A 23594-nucleotide genomic window follows, 5' to 3' on the forward strand; every position below is an offset into this window, starting at 1 on the left:
ATGGAGAAGAAGGATGACCAAGAGAATGGATTGTTAGTCTTGGAGAAGGAGGTAATGGAGGTGTCCTCCTCTGCCCTTTACAGTAGGGCCGTGGGCGGGACGGAGTACTGTTGGTGCAAGGCGGTGGACGGGGGCACCGGCATTACGGTGTTGGCTCTCCGGTTCAACGCGGACAAGCTGCCCATCTCGCTCATCGAGCCGGCGCTCCGGGGCGTGCAAGCCGCCCACCCGCGTCTCCGGTCTCGCCTACTCTGGACACGGGGCCGCCCATCACTCTCCGTGGCCAAGGACCCCTACCTCAAGCTAGTCATCCACCACACATCTCCTACTAGGACTTCCACTACTACTACTACTACTACTACTACTAGTGATGGTGCTCATAGTGGTGTTGACACTAGTGTTGATGATGGCATTGCTACTACTAATGCTTTTTCTTCTTCTTCTTCTTCTTCTTCATGGATGTCTATTCTGGAATCGGAGCTTTCAATGGAGTGCCCCGAGTGGCGGGAGAAGCACGATTGCCTCGATCCGCAACCTATGATGTTCGCTAGCCTTTATAATGATGGCACAAGTAGTAGTAGTTATAATGCTAATAATAATAATAATAATGGTTGTGCTATCGATGGGCCGAGCAGGAGGGCGACCGAATCGTTGCTTGTCCTGAGGCTCCACACGGCTATCTGCGATCGCACCTCGGCCACAACTATCCTCACCAGCTTCATCCAAGTCATGCTAAATTTGAGAAGAAGAAGAAGAAGAAGAAGAAGGGCATCACAACCTTATTCTCCCTCGCCTACGGGCGCAGAATTGATGGATATGAACAGCTCCGTTGAAGAACCCGGTCAGTATAAATTTTCCAGTACAACAAGTCAGTCGATGGGCATCAAATCGAATACCAATCATGTGAACATTTTTGATGCATCTAATAATACCAATCATGTGAACAGTTTTGATGCATCTAATACCAACAATGTGAGCAGTTTTGATGCATCTTATACCAACAATGTGAACGGTTTTGATGCAGCATCTCACATCAATAATGTGAACTGTTTTGATGCATCTAATAATACCAATCATGTGAACAGTTTTGATGCATCTAATACCAACAATGTGAGCAGTTTTGATGCATCTTATACCAACAATGTGAACAGTTTTGATGCATCTCACACCAAGAATGTGAACTGTTTTGATGCATCTAAAACCAATCATGTGAACTGTTTTGATGCATCTAATACCGATATGAACACTTTCGATGCATCGAGCCATGTGGAGCCGAACATTCTTTTATCATCTCAGAGCCAAGAAGAATTAGATGGCGATGCAGATGATACAGTAGCTGTAGTGAAATTGGATCCACATGTTGTTGACTATGATCTAGCACCAATCGAAGATTGCATTTCTAGAGAGATGTGCTCAAAGCCCTTCTGGGCTCATGGCATAGATATTCTTGGTTACTCTCTGGGCTCAAGGCGCCATGCCATGCTTCCATTCCAACACCAAATTAGTACTAATAACACTAATCCTGACACCATCATCCCTAACCCTAATGCTGAGGGGAGATCTTGCTCCCGGATTATTCGTCAGAATCTAAACGCCCAACAAGCTGGTCGACTATTGCAGGTATAATTCTTAATTATCATCGCCAGAGTTCCGAAATCGATTGCCCAAATCAGTAGTAATCATGAAGAAGATCCTTTGTTTTAGATACCCAAAAGCAGAAGACAACACAGAAACCAATATGGTACATCACAGTAATTGTGTACATATAGATTTATTCATTGAAATTGGTGTGGTGTGGCCAATTTTCCAGATTTGTGTGTGAGATCATCAAAACATTGCGAGTATAGTACATGTATGTATGTATGTCTGTATGTGAGAGACTTTATTGCCCAGCATTTTAGATCTAAAACCCTGTCTGTCTGCGTTTGTCTTACTTACTGTAGAATGTTTTTTACATACAGCCCTGAAACAGAAACAAAAGTACCCTAACTTTGGAACATCAATCCTCCCTCCCAAGTTTATTATTATTTCTCAGAATTATGCATTTTCATCTCTTTCTCCTGAGTTTTTCTCCTTCCCATATTTGCACAAAAAACAAATATACCGCTCCCATGGATCTCAGCCCCACCCACCATGAAAGGCAAAAGCTTTGGGGGCCATATGTATATGCATAACACACCCTACCCTCTTCTCCTCTACTTTCTCTGTATATATGCACCTAGTGGGGGTATGTATGTATGTATGTATGTATGTTGGTGTATGTTGAAAACCCTAAAATTGTTGGTGCTTTCCATGATCTTGATGTCCAATCTAATGGCTAGATTCTGGTGCATCCATACATATATATATATAATACACAGGTGTGTGGTGATCGCAAGGTGAGACTAGCGGGAGCTTTGACCGCAGCAGGTCTGAAAGCGACGGCGATGGTGAAGAAGCTAGGGTTAGGGTTTCGGGGGGAGCACCACGGCGTAGTCACGCTCTTAGATTGCCGCTCGCTCTTGCAACCCCCCATGTCCTCTTCCACTGTGGGTGAGTGCCTTTACTTCTTCCACCTAATAACTGGAGTGAGTTAGGGTTAAAAAGTTAAGGTTATTTGGGCTAGGGTTAGGGTTAGGGTTAGGGTTAGGACTAAGACTAGATCTAGGGCTAGGGCTAGGGCTAGGGTTAGGGCTAGGATTAGATTATTTGTGGTTAAGAGGGTTTAGGGCTAGGCCGAGGGATAAGTTAAAGAGTTGTTAGTCCAATGAATGCTCGGAAAACCACATTTACTAGAGATTGCAAATATGTACCGCCACACTATCATCATGTTGTCGAGAAAAAGCTCTTTCCTTGAATAACTTCGAATACCTCGGCAAATCACTCCGGTCTCTGACCACAGAGTCACGTTATCGTGAATCGTTATCGTGAGTGAATGGAATATCATTGGGCTTTTTAACAAGTATATGAGTCCACAAGTGATGAATGATTGTCTGACATCAAGTTGTTTTGTGATAAAGAGAAATCTCTTCGGTCCCGAATGTACTTAGGGTAATTAATCACTTTGTGATTGTGAAATCTCGTTACCGTCCAATGTACATATAGATAGACCCTAACTAACCCTTTTGCAAAACCTCATTGGTTTAACAAGTATACCAAGACACAACTTTTGAGTGATTGCCGATGTAGAGTCGTTTCCATATCTCGTAAGATATCGTCGGTAAAAATGAAGCCATTAGGATAGAATCCCTTTTTTTGTGTGTGGCAAAACAATATTGGCTGAATGAGATTGAACAAGATGGATTTGTGTTTCTGATGTGGCAATAAATGATTGGTACACCTTAAGAAACAACACACAAACTGTCTTGATGGGGTTTTCGACAAAACATGTTTGAGTGCTAAAGAAGTTAAAGTCTCATGACCAATTTCTGTAGAGTGAGATTGCGACTTATTGCCACCTTGTTTTGTTATACAACCTCAACTATCTACATGGAGAACGGTCATCTTCTTTGTTTAAACATGTGAACCCAACCTAGAGTTATGGCATCATGTGGGGTGGAATGTGCACATATATTCACAATAGAAAATGACTTTCACCTCATGACTAATGCACATAATCATTAGAATCTAAATGTTTAGTCACTTTACTTGTAAGTTGTATGTTATTTAAATGCGTTTTTTTATTTAATACAAGAATTAGATTCCATTGAAAGGCACTAATTTCAAAAGTGTAAAATGTTGTTGAGATGATAATGTCATGTAATCAAACTTTGGTATCTTTTGATTTTGTAATTAATACTTATGACTAGTCAAAAACCTCGATGTGAGTTGAAAACCCACGAATTAACAAAGAGTAATTTACAAAGTGTCTGAGTAAAGTTTGAGGTGGGATATCCCTAGTTTGTAGAGAATCATGTAGAGATTGTCCGAGGGATTGCCAAAAGGAACTAGATTTTTGCAGCATGAGATATGTAAAAAACTTGTATCTTATCTTAATGTATTTGGTATAACCTCTCCTTATAAACATGTATACAATTTTGTAGGTTTCTACCATTCATCTATAATGAACACATATTATATCCAAGGAGAAGACATGGACTTCTGGGAGTTAGCAAGGAAGTGTTCTTCCACACTAGAAGAATCAATAAATCGAAGAAAACACTTTACTGACTTGGGGGATGTGGGCCTACTCATGTGTCAGGCCATCCAAAGGCCCCATCTAACACCTTTCTCATCGTTGCGTACATCCACGCTTGTCGTGTTCGATAATGAAGAATATATTCAAAATGTTCAAGATGAAAAGAAGGATGAGCAATTGCGAGAAGATTTTGATGAGTTGGGTTTGCTTGAGTACGTGGGTTGCTCTTCTATCCATGGGGTGGGGCCAAGCATTGCAATATTTGATTGCTTTCACCAAGGGGCTCTATATCTCAATTGTGTCTTCCCTTATCCTCTCCATTCACATAATCAAATGCAAGAACTCGTTTCCAACATAATCTCAATATTGGAACTTGCCCTTATTTAGCTTATCTTTAACATATGTCCATAGCTAAATTGTATGTAATTTTGCTTCGCAATGTCATGTGTATTCGTTAATTTGAAGTTTCAATCAAAGAGGATGGTAGCTTGTCGATAATATTGTATATATTCCAATACCAAGGAATAGAGAAACATAAGAGAACATTAGCAAGATAGTTGACTCATATGCCCACAAATGTGAATATATGTATCCATTAAGCTATGGCAAACCTACTTCCAAGTTAATGATAGGCATGGCTCCAAGCATAGTATCATTCCTTTTTTTATCATACAAGCATGTTTTTTTTTACCTTCTCACATGAACAAACAAAAGTAGTATATGACAGCATGGGCTCTTTTGTGCTTTTGTCCCAAATCTGTGTTTTCTTGTTGGACAAGGGTTTCAATCTTTCAAAACAATAAAAATTCCAAATTCCAAATCATGGAGAGAGTGAGAATAAAGAGAAAACATGTACACGAGATTGAGAAAACAAACCATCTCAGGACTCTAATAAGTTTATTGATTAGTTTAGGGTCCAAACCTAAGATTAGGTATACATTAATGGTGGGCCAATTGATTAGTTTAGGATTCAAATATGTTAATGTTTGGATAATTGGATTTCAAATTGAGCTACGATACATGGAGCCAAAGATCTATCAGAATGGATGTACTGGCCAATTTCTATAGAAACATAATGAAATTTAAGCTCAGAATAAGGAGTTACGTTCAAAACTATGAGCATGACATGTAACGAATCTTATTTTCTGTAAATGTTGGTTCCATGTTTATTTTTCACACATACAGAAGCTATAAAAGGAAGAGTATGTGGCCCTATTCAAGATCCAAAGTTGTTCTACAGTTATGTCCTATTCCTTCTTTGTACCATCACCAAAAGATAGGTTAAATAGAATTCTATTCACTTTGTTAGTTTTTACTTGTAGACACGAAATAAAATTCAATTGATACATGAACTTATCTTAGACAAGAATCACCATTTTAGTACCGCCATATTTGCGAATATGCCATTGTTCTATGAGAAGCTTTGGTACACCATTCTGCTCCCATTAAAGAATTAGAGGAAGAATGATGGTATTAAGTTGAAATCAATTTGAGATTTTGTTTTTTACAATTGGATTCTTGATAGAAAGAATTATAAAACTCCAAATCAAGTCCAAGAATGGTTTTGGCTACAGTCTGTTTTATATTGAACAGGGATCAATATGTCAAGAAACTGTAAAACCAACGAGCTGAGGTTGGGTGAACGGTTTAAACTCATGCTCTACGAGCTATAGGACAAGAGTTTAATTCCCACCACATGCACTTGGTTGCAACTAACCAACCTCCCACCTTTAAGAGAAAAAAAATGGTGAGCTATAAGAAATTAGAATCATGACAACCTCTTCATGTCATATAAAGTTCCTTTGGGGTTTTTCCTCTAGGTTTTCCATCTAGATTATGAGAGATTATGGATGTGCACCTACAGATTAGGTTTTCCATACCAAACATGTTAGCAAATACACGTTTTTCGCATCTTCATTGAACCCAAGTAACCTCTCCATATTTATCTATTCACTTCATTGGAGCTTTTTTCCTCCATGTTTGTGGCACACCAAGATTTTCCTTTTACTTGGGGTTTTTCTTCCGTGAGAATTCTTTTCAACTGGCATTCCAGTGTGCATTGTATCCATGTATAGATCATTACTCTGTAACACAAAACCTAGAACATGCAATGTATTCACTACTACCACCATCTTGTTTACTACACTTCCTTGGAGATGGGGGTCCAGAAAGACTATGCCTCCTTAAGGAGCCTTCACCCCAACCAGCCATGGCATTGTCCACTTTATGTCTTGCACCATGACCATATGATGAAGAGACATGAGGTCTTCTAACATCAGTCTTTGTAGCTCCATGGCTAGGGCCAGAGTCATAGTCAATTGAGATAAATGAATCGAGCACATAGGATGAGTTCCTATCAACAGCCCATAATTCGTGACCTGATCCACCATAGCCACCACCCACTTGGGTCTCACTTAAATCAAAGGAATCGCCTCCACCCCCAAGACTACAATTGCTAGAAACTATGTCTCCATTGGCAACATTAGAAGAGTCATTGTACACTAGCTTCAATGCTTGCACAACCTCTCCCATGAAAGGTCGATGTGAGACCTCAGGCTGAACACACATGGAAGCAATGGCAGCTACTCTCGCAAAATTGCTAGGAGGATATTTGTTATATAGTGCAGGATCGACCAACGCATCTATTCCTTCTTCGCTCGTGAGAAGAGGCCGAGCCCAAGTCACTAGGTTTTCTTGTCCTTGAGGTTGGGACATATCCACAGGTTTTCGTCCTGAAAGGAGCTCCAATAATACCACGCCATAGCTATACACGTCACTTTTCACAAGCAAATGCCCTGTCATTGCATACTCAGGGGCAACATACCTGTGCATAGATATTAACATGTTAAGAAATACCCACATATATATGTCAGCCATACGTATGTATGTATGTATGGATGCATGCATGCAACATGTACATATATAATAATGTATGTACAGAAGGATGAATGTATGCGTGTAGGTATGAATTTGTGGCTTATATATATATATATATATATATACATTATCTTGCTATCTATGTATACAGAGTAGCTATATATCTTGTTACCTATGGATAGAGAGAAGATATATGTATCCTGTAAGCTGTGTATATAGAGTATATACGTATATGTTGTCAGCTATGTATAGATGAGATATGTATAGCTAAGATATTGAACCCAAAAAGGAGTAGAATTTATACCCAAATGTACCCATCACTCTCGTCGAAAGATGTCCACTTCCTTCATCTGGTGCAGCTTTTGCCAGACCAAAATCTGCAACCTTTGGATTGAAATCGTTCTCTAATAGAATGTTGCTCGCCTTGAAATCTCGATGGATGACACGGGGATTGGAATCTTCATGGAGGTAAGCCAATCCACGGGCAGCACCGAGGGCTATCTTCATCCGAGCATCCCAATCCAAAGGAGATGTCTCTTTATCAATACCTGGTAAATGCCAACAACACTCTTTATCAAGCAATTTCCTAATGATTTGATGTTATGAGCATCTAAACAAAAACTTATGGCTAGCCACAAGAAATAAGGGCATTATTATGGTCTGGATAACTACTCAATGAAGTCTGCACACATTATCTAAGGAATGGATGTGCTATGCCCTCTCTATCTCCATACGCTAAGGACAAGATACAGCCCTTCCATAACCATACAGAGTTTGCCCTAAAATATTTAGCTTCATTGCCTCCTTGCTACTGTGATTATGGATTAGAATTTAGCACCCGTATAATATTCAGCATGTGATGAAGTATCTATGCAAGAGCAAGAACCAAAAGTTTGATTATCATCATTTATGTATACAAGTGTACCATGAAGATGAGACTCCACACTGCCATTCGGAATAAGCTCGTATACTAAGCAGCGATTGTGATCTTCGATACAAATACCAATCAACTTGACCAAATTACGGTGATGGAGACGACTCAGCGTCTCTACTTCGGCAATGAACTCTCTTCCTCCTTGTTGATCATCTCTTGTGAGTACTTTCACCGCCACTTTTCTTCCATCATCTAAGTTGCCAGAGTATACTCGTCCAAACCCACCTTCCCCGATAACATTCTCCAGATTAAACCTCTCAGTTGCTCTATCCAGCTCGGCAAACGTAAAGGTTTTTGCAATGCTGCTATAATTTGCCATGCTTGATGCATATGACATGGATACTACCGAGCTTTCGATATCACTCGATATGGCAGAGGGTCCTGTGATTGTAAGACACATTCTCTCTCTCTCTCTCTCTCTCTCTCTCTCTCTCTCTCTCTCTCTCTCTCTGCATTCATCTGTAAAATTCTTGAACACCAGAAATCACTTATCTAATTTCACACAATGAAAATGTTTTACTTTAGTCCCATAACTCATATTTAACGTCAGAGGAGGGCAAAATCTATCAACCTCTCTAAAAGATGTAATCTCTTATTTGGTCTTATAGGCCATTTTGGCCTCTTAAAAGACGTTAATATATCTTTCTTTCTTTCTAAGGGGATAATTCATCATCATCACCTCATTTGTTTACCTGATCTTTTAGTCCAAGTTGAGAAGAGCCCAGGTTCGACCTGATGAGTCTTTGTTTCAGCATGGTGGCAGAATTTCAGCATTCCAATCCAGAAGGCACCAAGGCAAATCACAAGAGATGCAGCCGAGCATAATGCAATAATAGCAATAGTCCCAATGGCTAGATTGTAGCTTTTTTTCTTAACTTCAACTCCAAAGGGGTTCTGTCCTGCAGTAGGGGACACTCCACTTGAAGGTTCAATTGGAGGTGATGCAGGAAGACCTACAAAATTTAACATTCTTATAAACAAAAACAAACTTTTGTTTTTAGAGTATTTACCCAAAAAACTACACATGGAGAACAAATTTTCTAAGGTTACCTGGATAGAGGACATAGATGACACTATAATTTCCAAAGAGAGTTGCATTCAAAACAAGTTCATGTTGCCAGAGCTTCCGATATATGAGAAGTGCAGTTATGTTGTCGAATTCCTGACCTAATGGTACCAAATTCATATCTACTATTGAGTAATCTGTATATTGACTATCTGTACTCGCTCCTACAATCTCCACTTGCCTTGTGGACAGCACTAGAGCTTCAGCAACATCTGCCGCAAGCATAGACACCAGAGGGAAGAGTGAATACAGAGGAATGCTCAGCTCCATCTTTACTTGAACTGCTTGAACACATCCACAAGGTGCCATAAAAGGTGTCTTTGCCAATGGCGGTATACACACCATAGAGCTACATCCTATGAGCAACCAAAACATAAATTTACTTCCACCCTAAGACTACAATATTGCAATTGTAAAATTAAGCAAAAGATTCAAAATATTTCAATACTTACCATCATTTGGTGATGATGGAGGTTGAGATGAAGGTGAAATTATACTAGCTGGACTTGGTGATGGAATGCTTCTTGTGGGTGCTATTTGTGGAGTGAGAACTTGACCTAACAATGTAGTAACAGAAACAAGTCCATGAGAAGCTTTAAAGATCAGAATATCTGATATTTTGTTAATTCAGTAACAACTCCGAAACACCCCTCCCTTGGTTTTTTCATCAGTTCCCCAAAGCCCACTTTATATACCTTTGGTCAGCCTTCATCTGTACCAAATAATTGTTTGTGATATTTAAGCATTTATATGGTCATCAAATCATCCCCTCTTTCTCAATTACATAGATGCTACTTTGAGACACTATATGGCGAACTCATTCTCTTTTACTTAAGAGTCAACAACCATCATAGATAATTATATCCATAGCCTCTGTCCTCATGTCACTTCTTTTGGGACAAGTGAATCCTTCGAAGGTTATGTTTTGGTTCCATGGGCCAATGTGCCCCACATACCATATCATACCATGTTTAGAATAGACCAGGGGCATTTTGGGAAATATAGAAAAAGAGGGTTGTTTTTGCCTACCACTTAGGAATCGATATGATAATATCACCAAAAGAAAAATTCAAGACATGTGTATCAATTTATCTACTTACTTGGGGATGAGATATGATCTCTGTCATGAGACACTACATTTGGTGATGGTGCCGGCGATGGCGATGGGGATGGCGATGGTAATGGTGATGGTGGTATCATTCCCCCAGGTTTTTTTCTCAACTTCTCTCTTGATCGTTGGGATGGTGGTTCCTTTGGTGATAAAACTGAAGGCGATGGTGCTGAATAGTGTGATTTATTGGGTGGTAATTCTGGTGCAGAAATGGGAGGAGATTGGTGATGATGCTTATGATGCTTATGATGTCTCTTTTTAGGTGATGGGGATGGTGATGATGATGGTGATGGTGATGGGGATGGGGATGGGGATGGGGATAGGGATGGGGATGGGGATGGGGATGGGGATGACACATTTCCATCATTTGATAGTAGTAGTACTTCAAACAATGATTTTGAATTAGCTGAACGAGATGCATCCACGAGAAAGAACGACGAAGAATGGATGGTCTTTTTCAAATCTTCTGTTAGAGATTGCATTGGTCGTAAGGTAAACAATTTAGATAGTTCCAAATCAAACCAAGAACGAGCTGCTTTTAATAGCATCCCATATCCTCCTCCATTGATACTTCCATCATTTCCATGATTCACATCTGCATATATGCACAACTAAATCTATAATAATCTTACCTCATTATGTTCTTTTACATTTTCTAACACTCAAGTTGTAAATAAAAAGGAAATCATCAACTTAAACAACGTACAGAATCTAATGGTAACAAAGAAAGGTTGAGCTTAGGAACAAAGGGAAACGAGAAAAACAGAGTAATGTCTTCTTGATACATATATACATAAGAAAGCATACCTTGAGCAGAGACATGATACGAGACCACAAGGAGGAGGAGAAGCAGAAACATTGAGTGGAATGGGGCGTGATGCTTCACCATCATTTTCATTATGATTCTGAGAGTTGCAGTGGTGGTTCATCCTTGGGTTACTACTCTCCTCCCCTGTTCCCTAAACCAGTAAAGCATCTCTGCCATCCCTCAACATTGGAGAAGAATCTATCCACATAAATTTTATATGTAACGATGCCCTTTGCTTTGTGGTGATTGATGATTAGGTGTTGTTTTTTACTTCATTATGGGGATGCAGAAGCAGAGATATGAATAAATAGATAGGTACTAGATGGGTAGATGTGTTGAGAGGGAGAGGGAAATGAGAGATAATGCAAGCTAGCTAGCTATGGTGATGCATAAACAGAGTCCAAGATAATGCAAGCAAAGCTAGCTAGCTATGGTGATGCATAAACAGAGTCCAAAGCATTACATCATTTCGTTATTACAAGGAATATATAGGTATATGTATGTATGCAGAAGAAGTATTTTGATGAATAAATGCTGCTGTTTCTTCTTACTTCATTTTTGTTCTGCTCTGATGGAGATTATTTATTATTTATTATTTATTATTTATTATTTATTACTTATTAGTAATTACTTATTATTTATTATTTATTATTTATTACTTATTATTTATCATTTATTATTTATTATTTGTTATTTATTATTTATTACTTATTATTTATCATTTATTATTTATTATTTGTTATTTCTTATTTCTTATTTAGTATTTAGTATTAATCATTTATCCCGACATGCAATATAAAAGCAAAATAATTATTTTCAAATAGGAATACGTAATAAAGATCAATCTTATGTTTTCTTTATTAGAATAATAAATTTAATTGGAGGTTAAAATGTTTTTTTAAATTAAAAAAAGTCGCGCAAAATTTGCCCACGATTTTGTGTGACCTAAATTGGGCCGAATTTCTCTTGGTTCATCCCCCATCTTTCTTCTCCTCTGACAAATTATTTCTTGATTGGCGATGGTGGAAACAATCTCAATTCTGTGTATGAAAAAAAAAAGTCTCAAACCTCTGTTGAAAAAAGAAAAATCAGAGAAGAAAGATTTCATGGACGTTCGAAGCTCTGTATTTAAAAAGCTCAAGAATTTCTTGCCGTAAAAAATAAAAGAAAAGAAAAAAGGAATTTAGCTTAATGGGCGGTGGCATACAACCTCAAAATCTCTGATTTTAATTATTGCTTCATGAAAGCCCAAACTCTCTGAGGCGGATAAAAGGAAAAGCTTCATGAAAGCTCAAATCTCTGTTTCTATTAGAAATGTCAGAATTTCTCTAGATTAAAAAAAAAAAATGCTTCATAGAAAAATTTCTCAGAGAAAATAAGTTTAATGACGAAACAGCAGCTATGGCGGAACACTAAGTTCTCAGAAAATGAAAATTTCGAGTGAAAATTAAACAAACCAAATTTAAGGGAAATATAATCGGAGGGTGGGAAATCCCAGCAAGCTTAATGGAGAAAGGGCATTAATCCTGAGATTAATGATTTTCTAAATGTAACCAACAACAAACTGAAGGCAAAAAGAAAGCGATGGAGAACATCGAAAGCCAACAAATTAAATAGAATTTACGATCGAAAAAATTAGTAGAAGTCATAGTACTAGTAGAATTTACGATCCAAATTAGTAGAAGTAATAGTAGTGGTATTACAATTGGAAGGATCGGAGTAGGGAATTTTTTAAGTTGTCCTGATGAGAAACAAAAAAAATTGGGATTAAAAATGAGAAAAAAATCAGCAAAAAAAAAAAAACTTAATAAATCTGAATGTCCATTAAAATTTCAGCAGAAATTCTGTTTTTCGATGGGTTGAATGAATGGGATGGATGGCCCCTCCCATTTCTGTAATTTCATGAAACGTTCCCCTCCAAATCCCAATCCACTCAAATGAGTTTGCTTTCACACTCGCCCGCCCTCGAATCCCGTAGACCGACCAAAGTTTGTCGATCTCTACCTCCTTTTACACTCGTGTCGAGCCTAACTCCAGACCAAAAGAAAAGAAAAGAAGAAGAAGAACGAAGAAAGAAGATGCTTGTATCAAATTTGCCTATGAAACGAGCCCACCCGATTCGTGCCCTATGAGACTAGGACCCGCATGTTGGCCTTACAGGTCGTTTCACGATATGGACATTTACGAAACCCAAATTGAACCTTTTAAAAAGAAAAAACATGAGAAGGTTTGGTTAGCCAAGTCATGTTGATCCCATCCCCAGAGACCCGTGAGATGCTTCGCGTCGATTGTATTGTTGTGCTTGGGAAGTCCCAACGTGAGTCTTCCGACACTTTGCTAGTGCCAACGATCATTTGCGGCATCAATAGAGACCCGCGAGATGCTTGGCCTTAATTGTATTGTTGTGCTTGGGAAGTCCCAACTTGAGTCTTTTGGTGCTTTGCTAATGCCAATGATCATTTGGAGCGTCTCCCATCCCTAAGTTCTTAAGGTTTAATCCCTAGAGCTATGTCCCTTCAAGTGGGTTTCTTTGCAAGTGGTCACACTAACACGTAAGTCAAGTTTTCGAACCAAATCTAATTAGTTCAGAAAACTTTCTCCAACGCCGCGGTAGGAGTTGTGGTGCATTTACATCAATTAGACGGGAACAACTCCATTGTAATTTAGGAGAAAGATCATGATAATGCTAGCTCTGATGTTTGAACTTGTCCATCCAAAGTATTATTTATAAAGGGAAAATTTAACCAACGAAGTCTAAATTCTCCACTGAATTCCCATAAAATTGCATTGTGTTCTTACAAGACTATTATTATTTTACTCATCCTAATGAAACTCGACCTATTAGTTAAGGCTGAAGAAACCTTGTTGTACACTACGTTCAAATGGGTAGTCAAAATGTTTAAATCAGTCAAACATTAGAGTAATTGTTTTAACTTTAAAGTCTTCTTATGTTCAATATTCTATGTCCTGTAGTTAACAAGGCTGAATTCTTATTCAATCCATTACTTTCGAACCAATTATTTGAATAAAAATTTGTTTTTCTTCATACCTCCCTCTAAGAGAGTGTTTTTCAAAATGCCATTCTTTCTCTCTTCCTCTTGATTATATTGTGGGTCTTTGATTAAGATTATGTTCTAATTGATCAATTATATTGATAGGATGTTAATCTTAACACAATGGACCATAATCAATCTTAAAATAATCTTAACATTGATTAATTGATCTAGTTCTAATAATGGACCATTCTCCGATTCCTCATTCCAATTGCTGGATGTCGAGCTAGTGTTGTGCTTTTTACTTCAAAAAAACCCACCAAATCAAGAGTGTGATTACAAAATAATTCATTTAGATAATTCTGATTGAACCACTATCAAGTAACTCCACAAAGTCACACTTTGAAGCTGAAAACAGAAATCAAGTAAATGCTCACAAACGAAGAATTGTTCTTATAACACAAGAAGTTGTGAGATAAATGATCCATTATGTACACTAGTTTTTTATATTGTCATGATGTTCATTTACAATGTATATCGTTGATTTGACTTCTTGTCAAATTCATTTTTTAGGCTTCTATCTTGTCACATTTCGTTAAATCTTGATTTTCTCGCTCAATGTATTGATATAAGTTACTTCGGATATCTTCATTTTCATAATCCTTACAAATAGGTAGAAGATCTGTCACATTACTTTATACAAAGGTTTCAAGAGTTATATCTAGTTGAACTTCGATGTAAATTTCATACAACCATCCTTCTCACAAAAAATTGGAATGAGATGGTCGCACGACCCAAACTGTATCTAGTAATTAATTAATTGACAATGTTTTCTACCAGTGAAAACCATAGAACCAAGAGAAGAATGCAGTTATTTAGTTCCAACATTTTGCTCTTAATAATTCTTTAAAGGAAGTAATTGTGCATTAGTGGGTGACACATTATGCGAATTTGGTTATTAATTAGACTTTGCGAAGACAATTACCCAATTATTTATTACTTACAATGATTATATTATCTAATTTTATAAAAAAAAGTACGTGGATTAGTAATTTCTATCATTTGGACAATCTTCCCAATATAATACATACATGATGATACATCTACAAACATTTACTTTGTTTTCATTTGAATTTTCTCTATGATAAAAAAATCAAGTTCATGATACATGACATATTGCATATTTTTTGTGGAACAATAGTGCATGCTTTGATTTGTAAGAAGTTTGAAGCTTAGGGGATATAGCTTATGTTGTAGAACTTATGTACAAAGAAAATACTCCTTGCAATATTTTCCTCGATGAAAGGTGGTAATAAGCAATTTAGTTGTGAAATCCACGTTTTCAACCTAAAAAAAGGTTAATGGATTGTTATTCCTAGTCATCAAAGATGATGTGATAGAACATTGTCACATTAGTTTATGTGGACGATATCGATAGTATAATGCATTTAAATCGAGTCATATTAGAAAACTTCATTGTCAATCATCCACAAATTTCGTCTTAGAACAATGAATGTAGAGCTATTGAGGTAGCATGACCTAGTTAATTTGATTTGATGTTTGCTATTCGTTGTCGAAAGAGGCACACATCACATACTCGAATTGTTGGTGAAAAAGGAGTCTAGATTCAACAAGCAATCTACATTGTCTGGGTGACTAATGTCCTTGGCTTTATCTTCTAGAAATAAGGGTTTGTGAATGTTAAAATCTCGAGGCATGAGCGGGAAATAAAATTTTAAGCAGATGAAGAGGCTAGGTGATAATCAAGGAGCAAAAATAAATTATGCAGGGCATACGAGCATATCGAGAGAGAACTTTTATATGATATATTAAACAAAAAGTGATCGTCACAATGATAAAATTTAAATTCGTCCTCAACAATGCATAAGTCTAGTTATTTAGCCTTCGAGATAGGTTAGGAATATACTCCATAGGTAAGAAAGATTGTGTGTAGAAAGGAGACTATGGAAAAATGTAACATATTAGTCTTATACTCGTTGTTCTTGTAATTTCGAAGCTTGTATCATGTATGTGGAACCTCGTCAAGTGTTCCCTTTTTAAAGTATAGTGGCCACTATAATGCCTCACACAATTTTCGAGTTTATATAGCTCCATTCCGATGCATTAGATACACTACATGCACATGATGTAACACTCCTCGTCAATTGAATGTCCTTTTACTGAGATTGCATAATAGATCCTTCTTGGAACGGGTAATCTTGGACAATAAGAAGTAAAACACACAAAATTCTATGCCCTTACTAGTTACATGTTTTTGGATCTCTCTCAATATGTATCATACCTAATTGTTCAACTTTGATCCACAAGTTTATATGTTGAGGGAATATACATTAAAATCAAATGTCAAGACGTGCCCATTTGATAATTTTGTTATCTCTTACTATACACACCAACCAAGAACAAGAACCATAATATCATGGCATCATCATATGATCAATGCGAGTATTTCTTTGCAAATTCATCCATGTTGAATTAGATGTCATTGATAACAGTGAAAAATGAGCTTGTATATTTTATGAATCTAGAAAACATTGTGCAGTGTCTTGTTAACTAAACTATTAAACAAATCCATGTGATCTTTTATTATAGGTGGAGCAAGTTGTGTGGGTTAGCTCTTTAGCAATCATACGTTATAGAATACATGTATATACATGTAGTAAGCACATCAAAATTATATGTGCACATTAACCTTTTTATAGAACCATAACTCAAACCAATTCATCACATATTTAAAACAATTGAAAACCACGTGAAAAATCCCCTACTATTAGCTCATCAATTAATCAATAGTCTTTGCATATTTATATGTGTGAATGACAACAATGTAACCCAATTTTGTTTGTTGGATACAAGAGGAACATGATGTTGCTTTTTTTTTCAAACAATGGTTTAAACTTTATATTATGTCTAAAACGATTTACATGATACTTCATCACAATCTTTTACCTTTTCAACTGCTCTTAGGCACCGACATACATATCTCCCAAAGCATTGCCAAGAACAGTTATATATGGGCACATGCCTCATGTCGGTGGAGGAAATACCTAGAGAGGTGGCGGATACCTCCAACGTATACAACCATTAACCATGCAAAAGACATTCATCCTTTCCCATCTCTCCTTAAAAACCTCTTGTGTTCGAAAGACTACATTTGAATCACCCTTAATAGCATCATATTCTCCTTTTAGTGTATGCACCAAAGTCAAGGCAAATCTTCTCAACTACATCCACAACATTCCATTGAATTTCCTAAAATATCCTTTGACATCTAGTAGTCCACAAAACCTAGAAGACTATCGATCTAAATCTCCCAAACCACCCCATTATGTATTGAATTAATAGGCATACATGGCGACACTTCCTCAACATATCGACCTCTTGTATACAATGCAAAGTTAACCTTTTCTTTTTCATAATCTTGTAGATCACCCTTAATATCAACCCACAATGATGTTGCTTATATTTTATATTTATTTTTTTTCAAAACAAAATATCCTTTCATCAGTTTTCAAAAAACCTATAAGGTACAAACTACAAAATAGATGGAAAAGAAGAGAAAAAATGACTATCCCAATGGCTAGCCATGGATCCTTCATTTAACTAAGATCCATCTCAACATCTAATTTGATTTCAATATGACTACCAATTCTCCCATGTTGCCACATGCTTTCAACATACCAGAAAATGTCATCATAGTAGTTAGAGACCTTGCACAAGCATTCAAGGATAGAGTTTTATAGCATCCTCATTCTTATCCTGCTCAATATAAACCAATAACATGGCAGGCCATTCTTATATTGTAGCATCATTGATTGATTACACATTATTATTATATTTTCTTGGAAAAGAACTAAAGAATTATGGGCATCTAGTTCACAATAAGCATGAATTGTATGTTCATGATCAAATATCTCATCATGGGCATCATGTAATTACAATCATGAATGAGTTCATGTCACGTATATATTCACTTCAATCATTATTTATTCTTTATATTGGATTTTCCACCTTATTCCACTCTACACAATTATAGATGTAGATTTCCACAAGCTACACGTGGATCATGTTCTTAACACTTCTATTTAATTCTACTTTATTCCCTTATTGGATGTCGAGAATAAAGTGTCGCTTCCTAGGTATGCCAATGTATATTGATTGGAACATTAAAGTTCCATTTGTTTGTTGTATCTTGCTCCGTTGTGTGGTTTTCTACACGTTCATATTAACCTCTCCTAAACTATCTTCAAATTGGTTAGAGTGTAATTGTTAAAGTGTTCATCATATCCTATTTTTATGCATTCCCCCACTACAACGTCATATAGGAAGGTCAATGAAGCATCATGCCTTAAGTTCTCCACTTTCCCTCCTAGTTCGTGGGTGTCAAAATTGTCTCCTATGTTTCCTTTTGAGATCGAGGAGTTCACAATAATCCTTATTGGTGAATACATAGAGATCTCCAAATACATACTTAGGAGATGTATAAAGTTATTATTTTCTTTAATCAACTTGAGATGTTTCTATAGTATTCTCCTTATGTTAATTGATTGGTTTTGCTTTGCTTAAAGTTTGTATACTTAAAGTTATCCACTACCTTTGCATCTCTAATATCATGTAACTTTTAGACCCACTCAACTAGTGCCAGGATATCTTCAATTTGTGGAAACCGGAAGAAATAAGAATTTTCACAATACCTTTATGAGAACTTATTGCAAAAGTCCAATGCAAGAGCTATCTACATTTTATTTAAAAATCTAAATATATATTTCCCATTGGTATGTAGTCCAATCATTCAAGAGAAAATAGATATCTCACTATTCAGAACAAGGATAGCTAAGGCCTGAGCATGCACCAATTTTTAAGTGACACATGATAAACTTCATCAAATGTCATCTTCTTTGCGACATGTTGTTCGCCACATTTTACACGTCCTCCTATTGTCACTCTCTCTTAGCTTGATGCCAAGTCAACAAATTTGAGCATTTCACTTGTGTGTTCCAAAGAACATATCAAGAAACATTGGTTTGAGTTAGCCAAATCCACTTTTTACAAGGGATTCTTGAAAGCTACTTTCAAGCCACATAAGAAAGAAGCATTAAAATTACCACAAATGGCTTGTCAACCCTAGAACAAGCTCTCACTTTGCTAAAGTCTAAAGTCTTTATTATTCATATCATGGCATCCAATATCTCATTGGTATCACGTGTTCCATGAAGAATGAAAAAAATGCATATAACCCTCCCCTATTGTAATTCATGCACAATTAAGGAATGCAAACATTAATCCTTGCTCATTTAGTTATGCTAAACATCCTTGGTGGGTTATCATAAAACAATCACAAATCCTCAACAACGCACTCCTTTGTAGTGCTGAAAGATTTTTACAAGCGATGTGAAAAACTAAATATCAAGACTATTCATCAATCAACTTGTATCATGCCGTTCAACAACCCTTTTCAACATGTCCAATAAATGTCCATCTAGATAACCAATTGTGACATATCATGATACCCTTTAATTTGATGATGCTTTGCATCTTGATATTCATGCTTATTGGAAATAAATAATGTATCAAAATTATAAAAACTAGTTGCCTTAGGCATGCAACTATCATATTCTTTGAGGCCTATCAGTCTGATTCTCTAATGCAATTATTTCTTTTAAAACAAAAGAAATCAGCACCATTTGATCCCATGTAGAAGATGTTGTAGCATTACAAAACCCTATATTATTACACCATATGCTAACTTGGCATATCAAAGGAATTTATAATACAAATATTCCACTATTTTGGCAGGACCAACAAAACAGATAACAAGTTAGCTACAATGGTACCTTTCTCTCACCAACAATCTTGTAAATTTTTGGGCACCTTCATATCATGCCTAATTGATATTTTATCAGCATCTTTACTCAGCCTAGCACACTGTGACAGTTCATAAAAAAACTTATATAACTATCAAAATACCAAAATGTCTTCAAGCTGATTCCACTCCTGACTTGAAATGGCAAAACCAGAACATAAGAACAGTGGCTTGAATTGTTTCATATGAGAAAAACTTTTGAATAGGGATTTGAAATAAGTTCAAATAGCATCAAATATGAGGAAAAATGAGCAATTACTACAACAGAGAATTCCCTTTCCATGCCAGAACTTTATTTCTTATGCTTGTACACGGCAAAAAACGTACATTTGAGTCTTTCTAGAATTATATGTGAATCTCTCCACTTGCATATTACATATGAAGATAAGACTTCTATGCATACATGATGATGACTCAATAATATAATAATTCTCATACCTTAGTATGAGAGCATAAGAATATGCCTATTTTAGGTACCTAAAAAGGCCAACCATATTTGAACCAATCACCTTTTCTTACCCTCTCAAGGTGAGTTTGAACTTTCCTTTAGACAACCATCCACCAACATTTGGTCGTGCAATGAGTTCTTATTAAGAAAGAAACAAAATGAATCATGCCTCTTTTTTTAAAACTTGCACTTCCGTTACGGTCTTTCTCATAGGCCACAAAACCTCTGGATCATTTTGACCTTGTGATCTTTCTTCCTTTTTTCTTTTTCTTTTTACTTCATCTCACTTAGTTATATAGCTTGCTTCTACTTCAAATTAAAAATAGCATGGATCCTAAGATTTTAGCCTAGGAATGTACTAATCAAAGCAATCTCTCTAGAAGAAAAAAAAGTCTCCCATTCTGCCTCGAAAACTAGAAAAATTTCCTAAAAATGTTGAGAGAAACTTGTCATGACATATGGTAACGAATATAGATGTATAGCGTATATACGCTCTTCACTTGATTCCACTGTTGATGCATTTATCCCCAACTTCTGAACGTCTTTTGATAAACGCACCAAAAATAGCTCTGTAAAGTTTAAATACAAGAACACTTCTAGTTAGCCATGCATAGATAACATGACAAAAATAATTACTCACAAATACTATTCATAGTAAATCATCATGCATTAAATTTCCAGAAAAACACCAAACTACCTTTACGTTTTTGGGTATTTACCAGAATTTTTTGATAATTGCCAGAATACATCGAAATTGATCAGAACCACCCCTTGTAGTAAAACATTTAACGCAGCAGGGGAGGGCGTTCTAGTAAATACCCAACAAGTGAAGGATAGTTTTGTGTTTTTGCCATAGATTGTACACTTACCACCATTAGACATAGGCTAAACAATGGAGGCGTATCTTTCTTTCATCTCAGGAAGTCTCTTCATGGTCTTCAATCAATATCCTTTTGCAAGCTTCATAGCACATGAAAGATATACCCGCAGCTGGTATGAGCTTGAAACAACTTGCAGAGAGACCTCGGTAAAGGCCAGCAGGCCCTTGTTGCTCAAGAATACTAGAAAGTGCATGAAAAAGACTATCATAAGCTGGCCTCCCAGAAATAGCACCGACTTGCATATGCTTCCTTGCCACCTCTAGAGGAAAGGTTGAGGCACTAGCAAAAGCTCCTGCGGCTGAACCAATCAGAAGTGTAGGAAGATTCCCTACTTGATCTTGATGGGTTGTCTTCTTGTATAGTTTCCTTAGAAAATCATATGCAAAGTAGTTGGTCGCCGCATAAGGCACCACACCAATGAGACTAGGGGTGAGGCCTCTGTACAGCTCTTTTGGACCCTCTTCTTCACATATCTTTATAAATGCATCCATGAGGTTCTTGTATACGCCACGCTAAATGGAATACAAAAAAATGGAAATATACACACATATATTTATAATATATATGTATATTAGTCGGTTTACAAGATAATGTTCATAGATGAAAAAATAGAGATAATGCCTACTTGGATTGTTAAGCGAGTTTTTAGTAACTCAAGTGGATATGTGCAGATGGTTGAACAGATTCCAGCTGCTGCACCAGCAATAGAAGAAGTAGGCACTGGTATATGAGATGACACAAACGGTGCTTTATCCAGAACCTTCTTTATGGTATCATATGCAAAAAGCTGTAGCAAAACGTTTTCATGATGAGCATCTCATTATATTATTAGGCACAGTAATCTATTTTTTTTTTACCAATCAGTTACAGATAGATTGTTATCAGAAGACAAATCATGTCTGGTAGGTGTGTGCATCGAACTAAGACATATGAATGAAGCTCCACATTCTTGAGGAAAGTATTGCAAATGCTTTCTATACACCAAAAGGTGAGATCTCACATTAAAATGTAATACAATGAAAAGGAAAATCTTGATCTTTGTTACTCTATTAAAATGATTATCTTGCTGATGAAGTAATCAAACTATGCATGATGATAGCACCTTTTTTGTCAAAATGAATGAATGACTCTCATACCAACAGAATATGTTTTTTACAAAAAGCTATCGGAGAGACAATTATCAAGGATTCAATGATACCTTCAGGATCCCTTACCAGACATAGAAATGAGAAAACCAAAATCACCAAGCTGCCTAATAATGTTCAGCCGCATAATAGATGAAATAGAAGATAAAATATTCCTTTGGGAATATGATAACGAGAATACATCGAGTTAAGGCTCCACTGAGCCTATAGAGCCTCAAAGTCTTCTCCAGATTGGGTCCAACATTAAAGAGAATATCTATCCTGCAGCAATGCATTAGGCATTGAACAATCATCTCAAAGTCAAGAAAGAAACAAAGAAATATATATTTATGTCTCTAAGACCATAATGAACTATGAGACCTGATAAAGATTATAACTATTTACGTTGACTTGTAAACTAACTGAATCGAATTGTGATCATGAAAAGTCAACAATTTAATTTGGTGCCTCATAATTGCAATTGAAATTGCTCTCCTCTGAAAATATTCTTCATGGGGTGACTCTAATATGGAAAGCTCAGTGCGATGGTGGCTCTGATCTTATGAAAACATGCACATCAGGGTCATGGTCCCGACTGGCATCAGCTACATCCTGACATAGCTATGCTTGAATGTGGACCCTCCACTGGCATTGGCAACATCCATGACAAAGAGAAATGCCTCTGGCTGTCATGGATTCACTTTGCGCAACATTTTCTACACTATGAGGATGTCCTTTATAGTATTTGTGCAGAAGAAATTTGTCAAAGTTCTTTGGTGAGGTAGATCACTGAATGGGGAACCCCCTAAAGAGGTTCTCTCTGTGTCCTCTTTCTCTAGAAGGAAAAAGCACGATGCATCCTTGAATACTGTACTCCATTCTCCACTGAGGTCCAAATCCTTTCCTAAAGTGACAATGATATCTTCTGTGATCTGATAATAAACTGGACAATGACATGCATAATGAATGCTCCTCAGATTGAACATCCTACTACAAATCTGGCAGAGATGCATTCCTCTAAAGCTATATGTGTACAATGTCCAGACATGCCGCATCAATGTTCAAAGAGCATGTCTCCATACACTTGCCTTGACTAACAAAACCATCTGGGACATGAAAAAGGAGGATAATAGGCCATCTTTGTGTATATATGCATTATGCGCAATTTAACGATGTTATCAGTGAGAATGTAAATGTACAGGTTTGGCACAAGACTGATCCATTCCTAGAGGACAATCTCCTAATTTGCTAATTTAGTAATGTTGTGGACCAGTTTTTGGAACAGTTTGCACTATACTTGTTTGGGGATACTTTTATCTTTCTTGGTTTTGTAGCATCATGAACCCCAAACTAC

The 23594-nt window shown here is 36.8% G+C and overlaps 3 protein-coding genes across 4 annotated transcripts; 1 reads left to right on the forward strand and 2 right to left on the reverse strand.

Moving 5' to 3' along the window:
• The first annotated feature begins 6 nt into the window (after nt 1-6).
• On the forward strand, nt 7-4575 carry LOC147848190 (uncharacterized). Of its 2 annotated transcripts, XM_087338609.1 has the most exons (4): nt 7-1110; nt 1174-1620; nt 2361-2532; nt 4023-4575. In XM_087338609.1, exons 1-4 carry the CDS (start codon nt 55-57, stop codon nt 4502-4504), a joined length of 2157 nt encoding a protein of 718 aa, XP_087194735.1. In that variant the 5' UTR covers nt 7-54; the 3' UTR covers nt 4505-4575. The 2 variants fall into 2 exon arrangements, with proteins under 2 accessions (XP_087194735.1, XP_087194734.1); XM_087338608.1 differs by having other exon boundaries at nt 7-1620.
• A 1427-nt stretch (nt 4576-6002) lies between these two features.
• On the reverse strand, nt 6003-10994 carry LOC147848191 (receptor-like serine/threonine-protein kinase ALE2). Its single transcript, XM_087338606.1, has 8 exons — nt 10913-10994; nt 10095-10700; nt 9447-9551; nt 8979-9350; nt 8621-8881; nt 7920-8309; nt 7299-7542; nt 6003-6941 (listed from the first exon to the last, which is right to left on the reverse strand). The coding sequence occupies exons 1-8, from the start codon at nt 10992-10994 to the stop codon at nt 6197-6199; spliced, it is 2805 nt and encodes a 934-aa protein (XP_087194732.1). The 3' UTR covers nt 6003-6196.
• Nucleotides 10995-20046: 9052 nt separating this feature from the next.
• On the reverse strand, nt 20047-22032 carry LOC147848192 (adenine nucleotide transporter BT1, chloroplastic/mitochondrial-like). Its single transcript, XM_087338607.1, has 4 exons — nt 21985-22032; nt 21742-21903; nt 21105-21628; nt 20047-20804 (listed from the first exon to the last, which is right to left on the reverse strand). The coding sequence occupies exons 1-3, from the start codon at nt 22030-22032 to the stop codon at nt 21152-21154; spliced, it is 687 nt and encodes a 228-aa protein (XP_087194733.1). The 3' UTR covers nt 20047-20804; nt 21105-21151.
• Nucleotides 22033-23594: the final 1562 nt, after the last annotated feature.

This window comes from Azolla caroliniana, unplaced genomic scaffold (genome assembly GCF_043228905.1).
Source record: "Azolla caroliniana isolate FFs.n. ecotype wild unplaced genomic scaffold, voAzoCaro1.0.p SCAF_472, whole genome shotgun sequence".
NCBI lineage: Eukaryota > Viridiplantae > Streptophyta > Polypodiopsida > Salviniales > Salviniaceae > Azolla > Azolla caroliniana.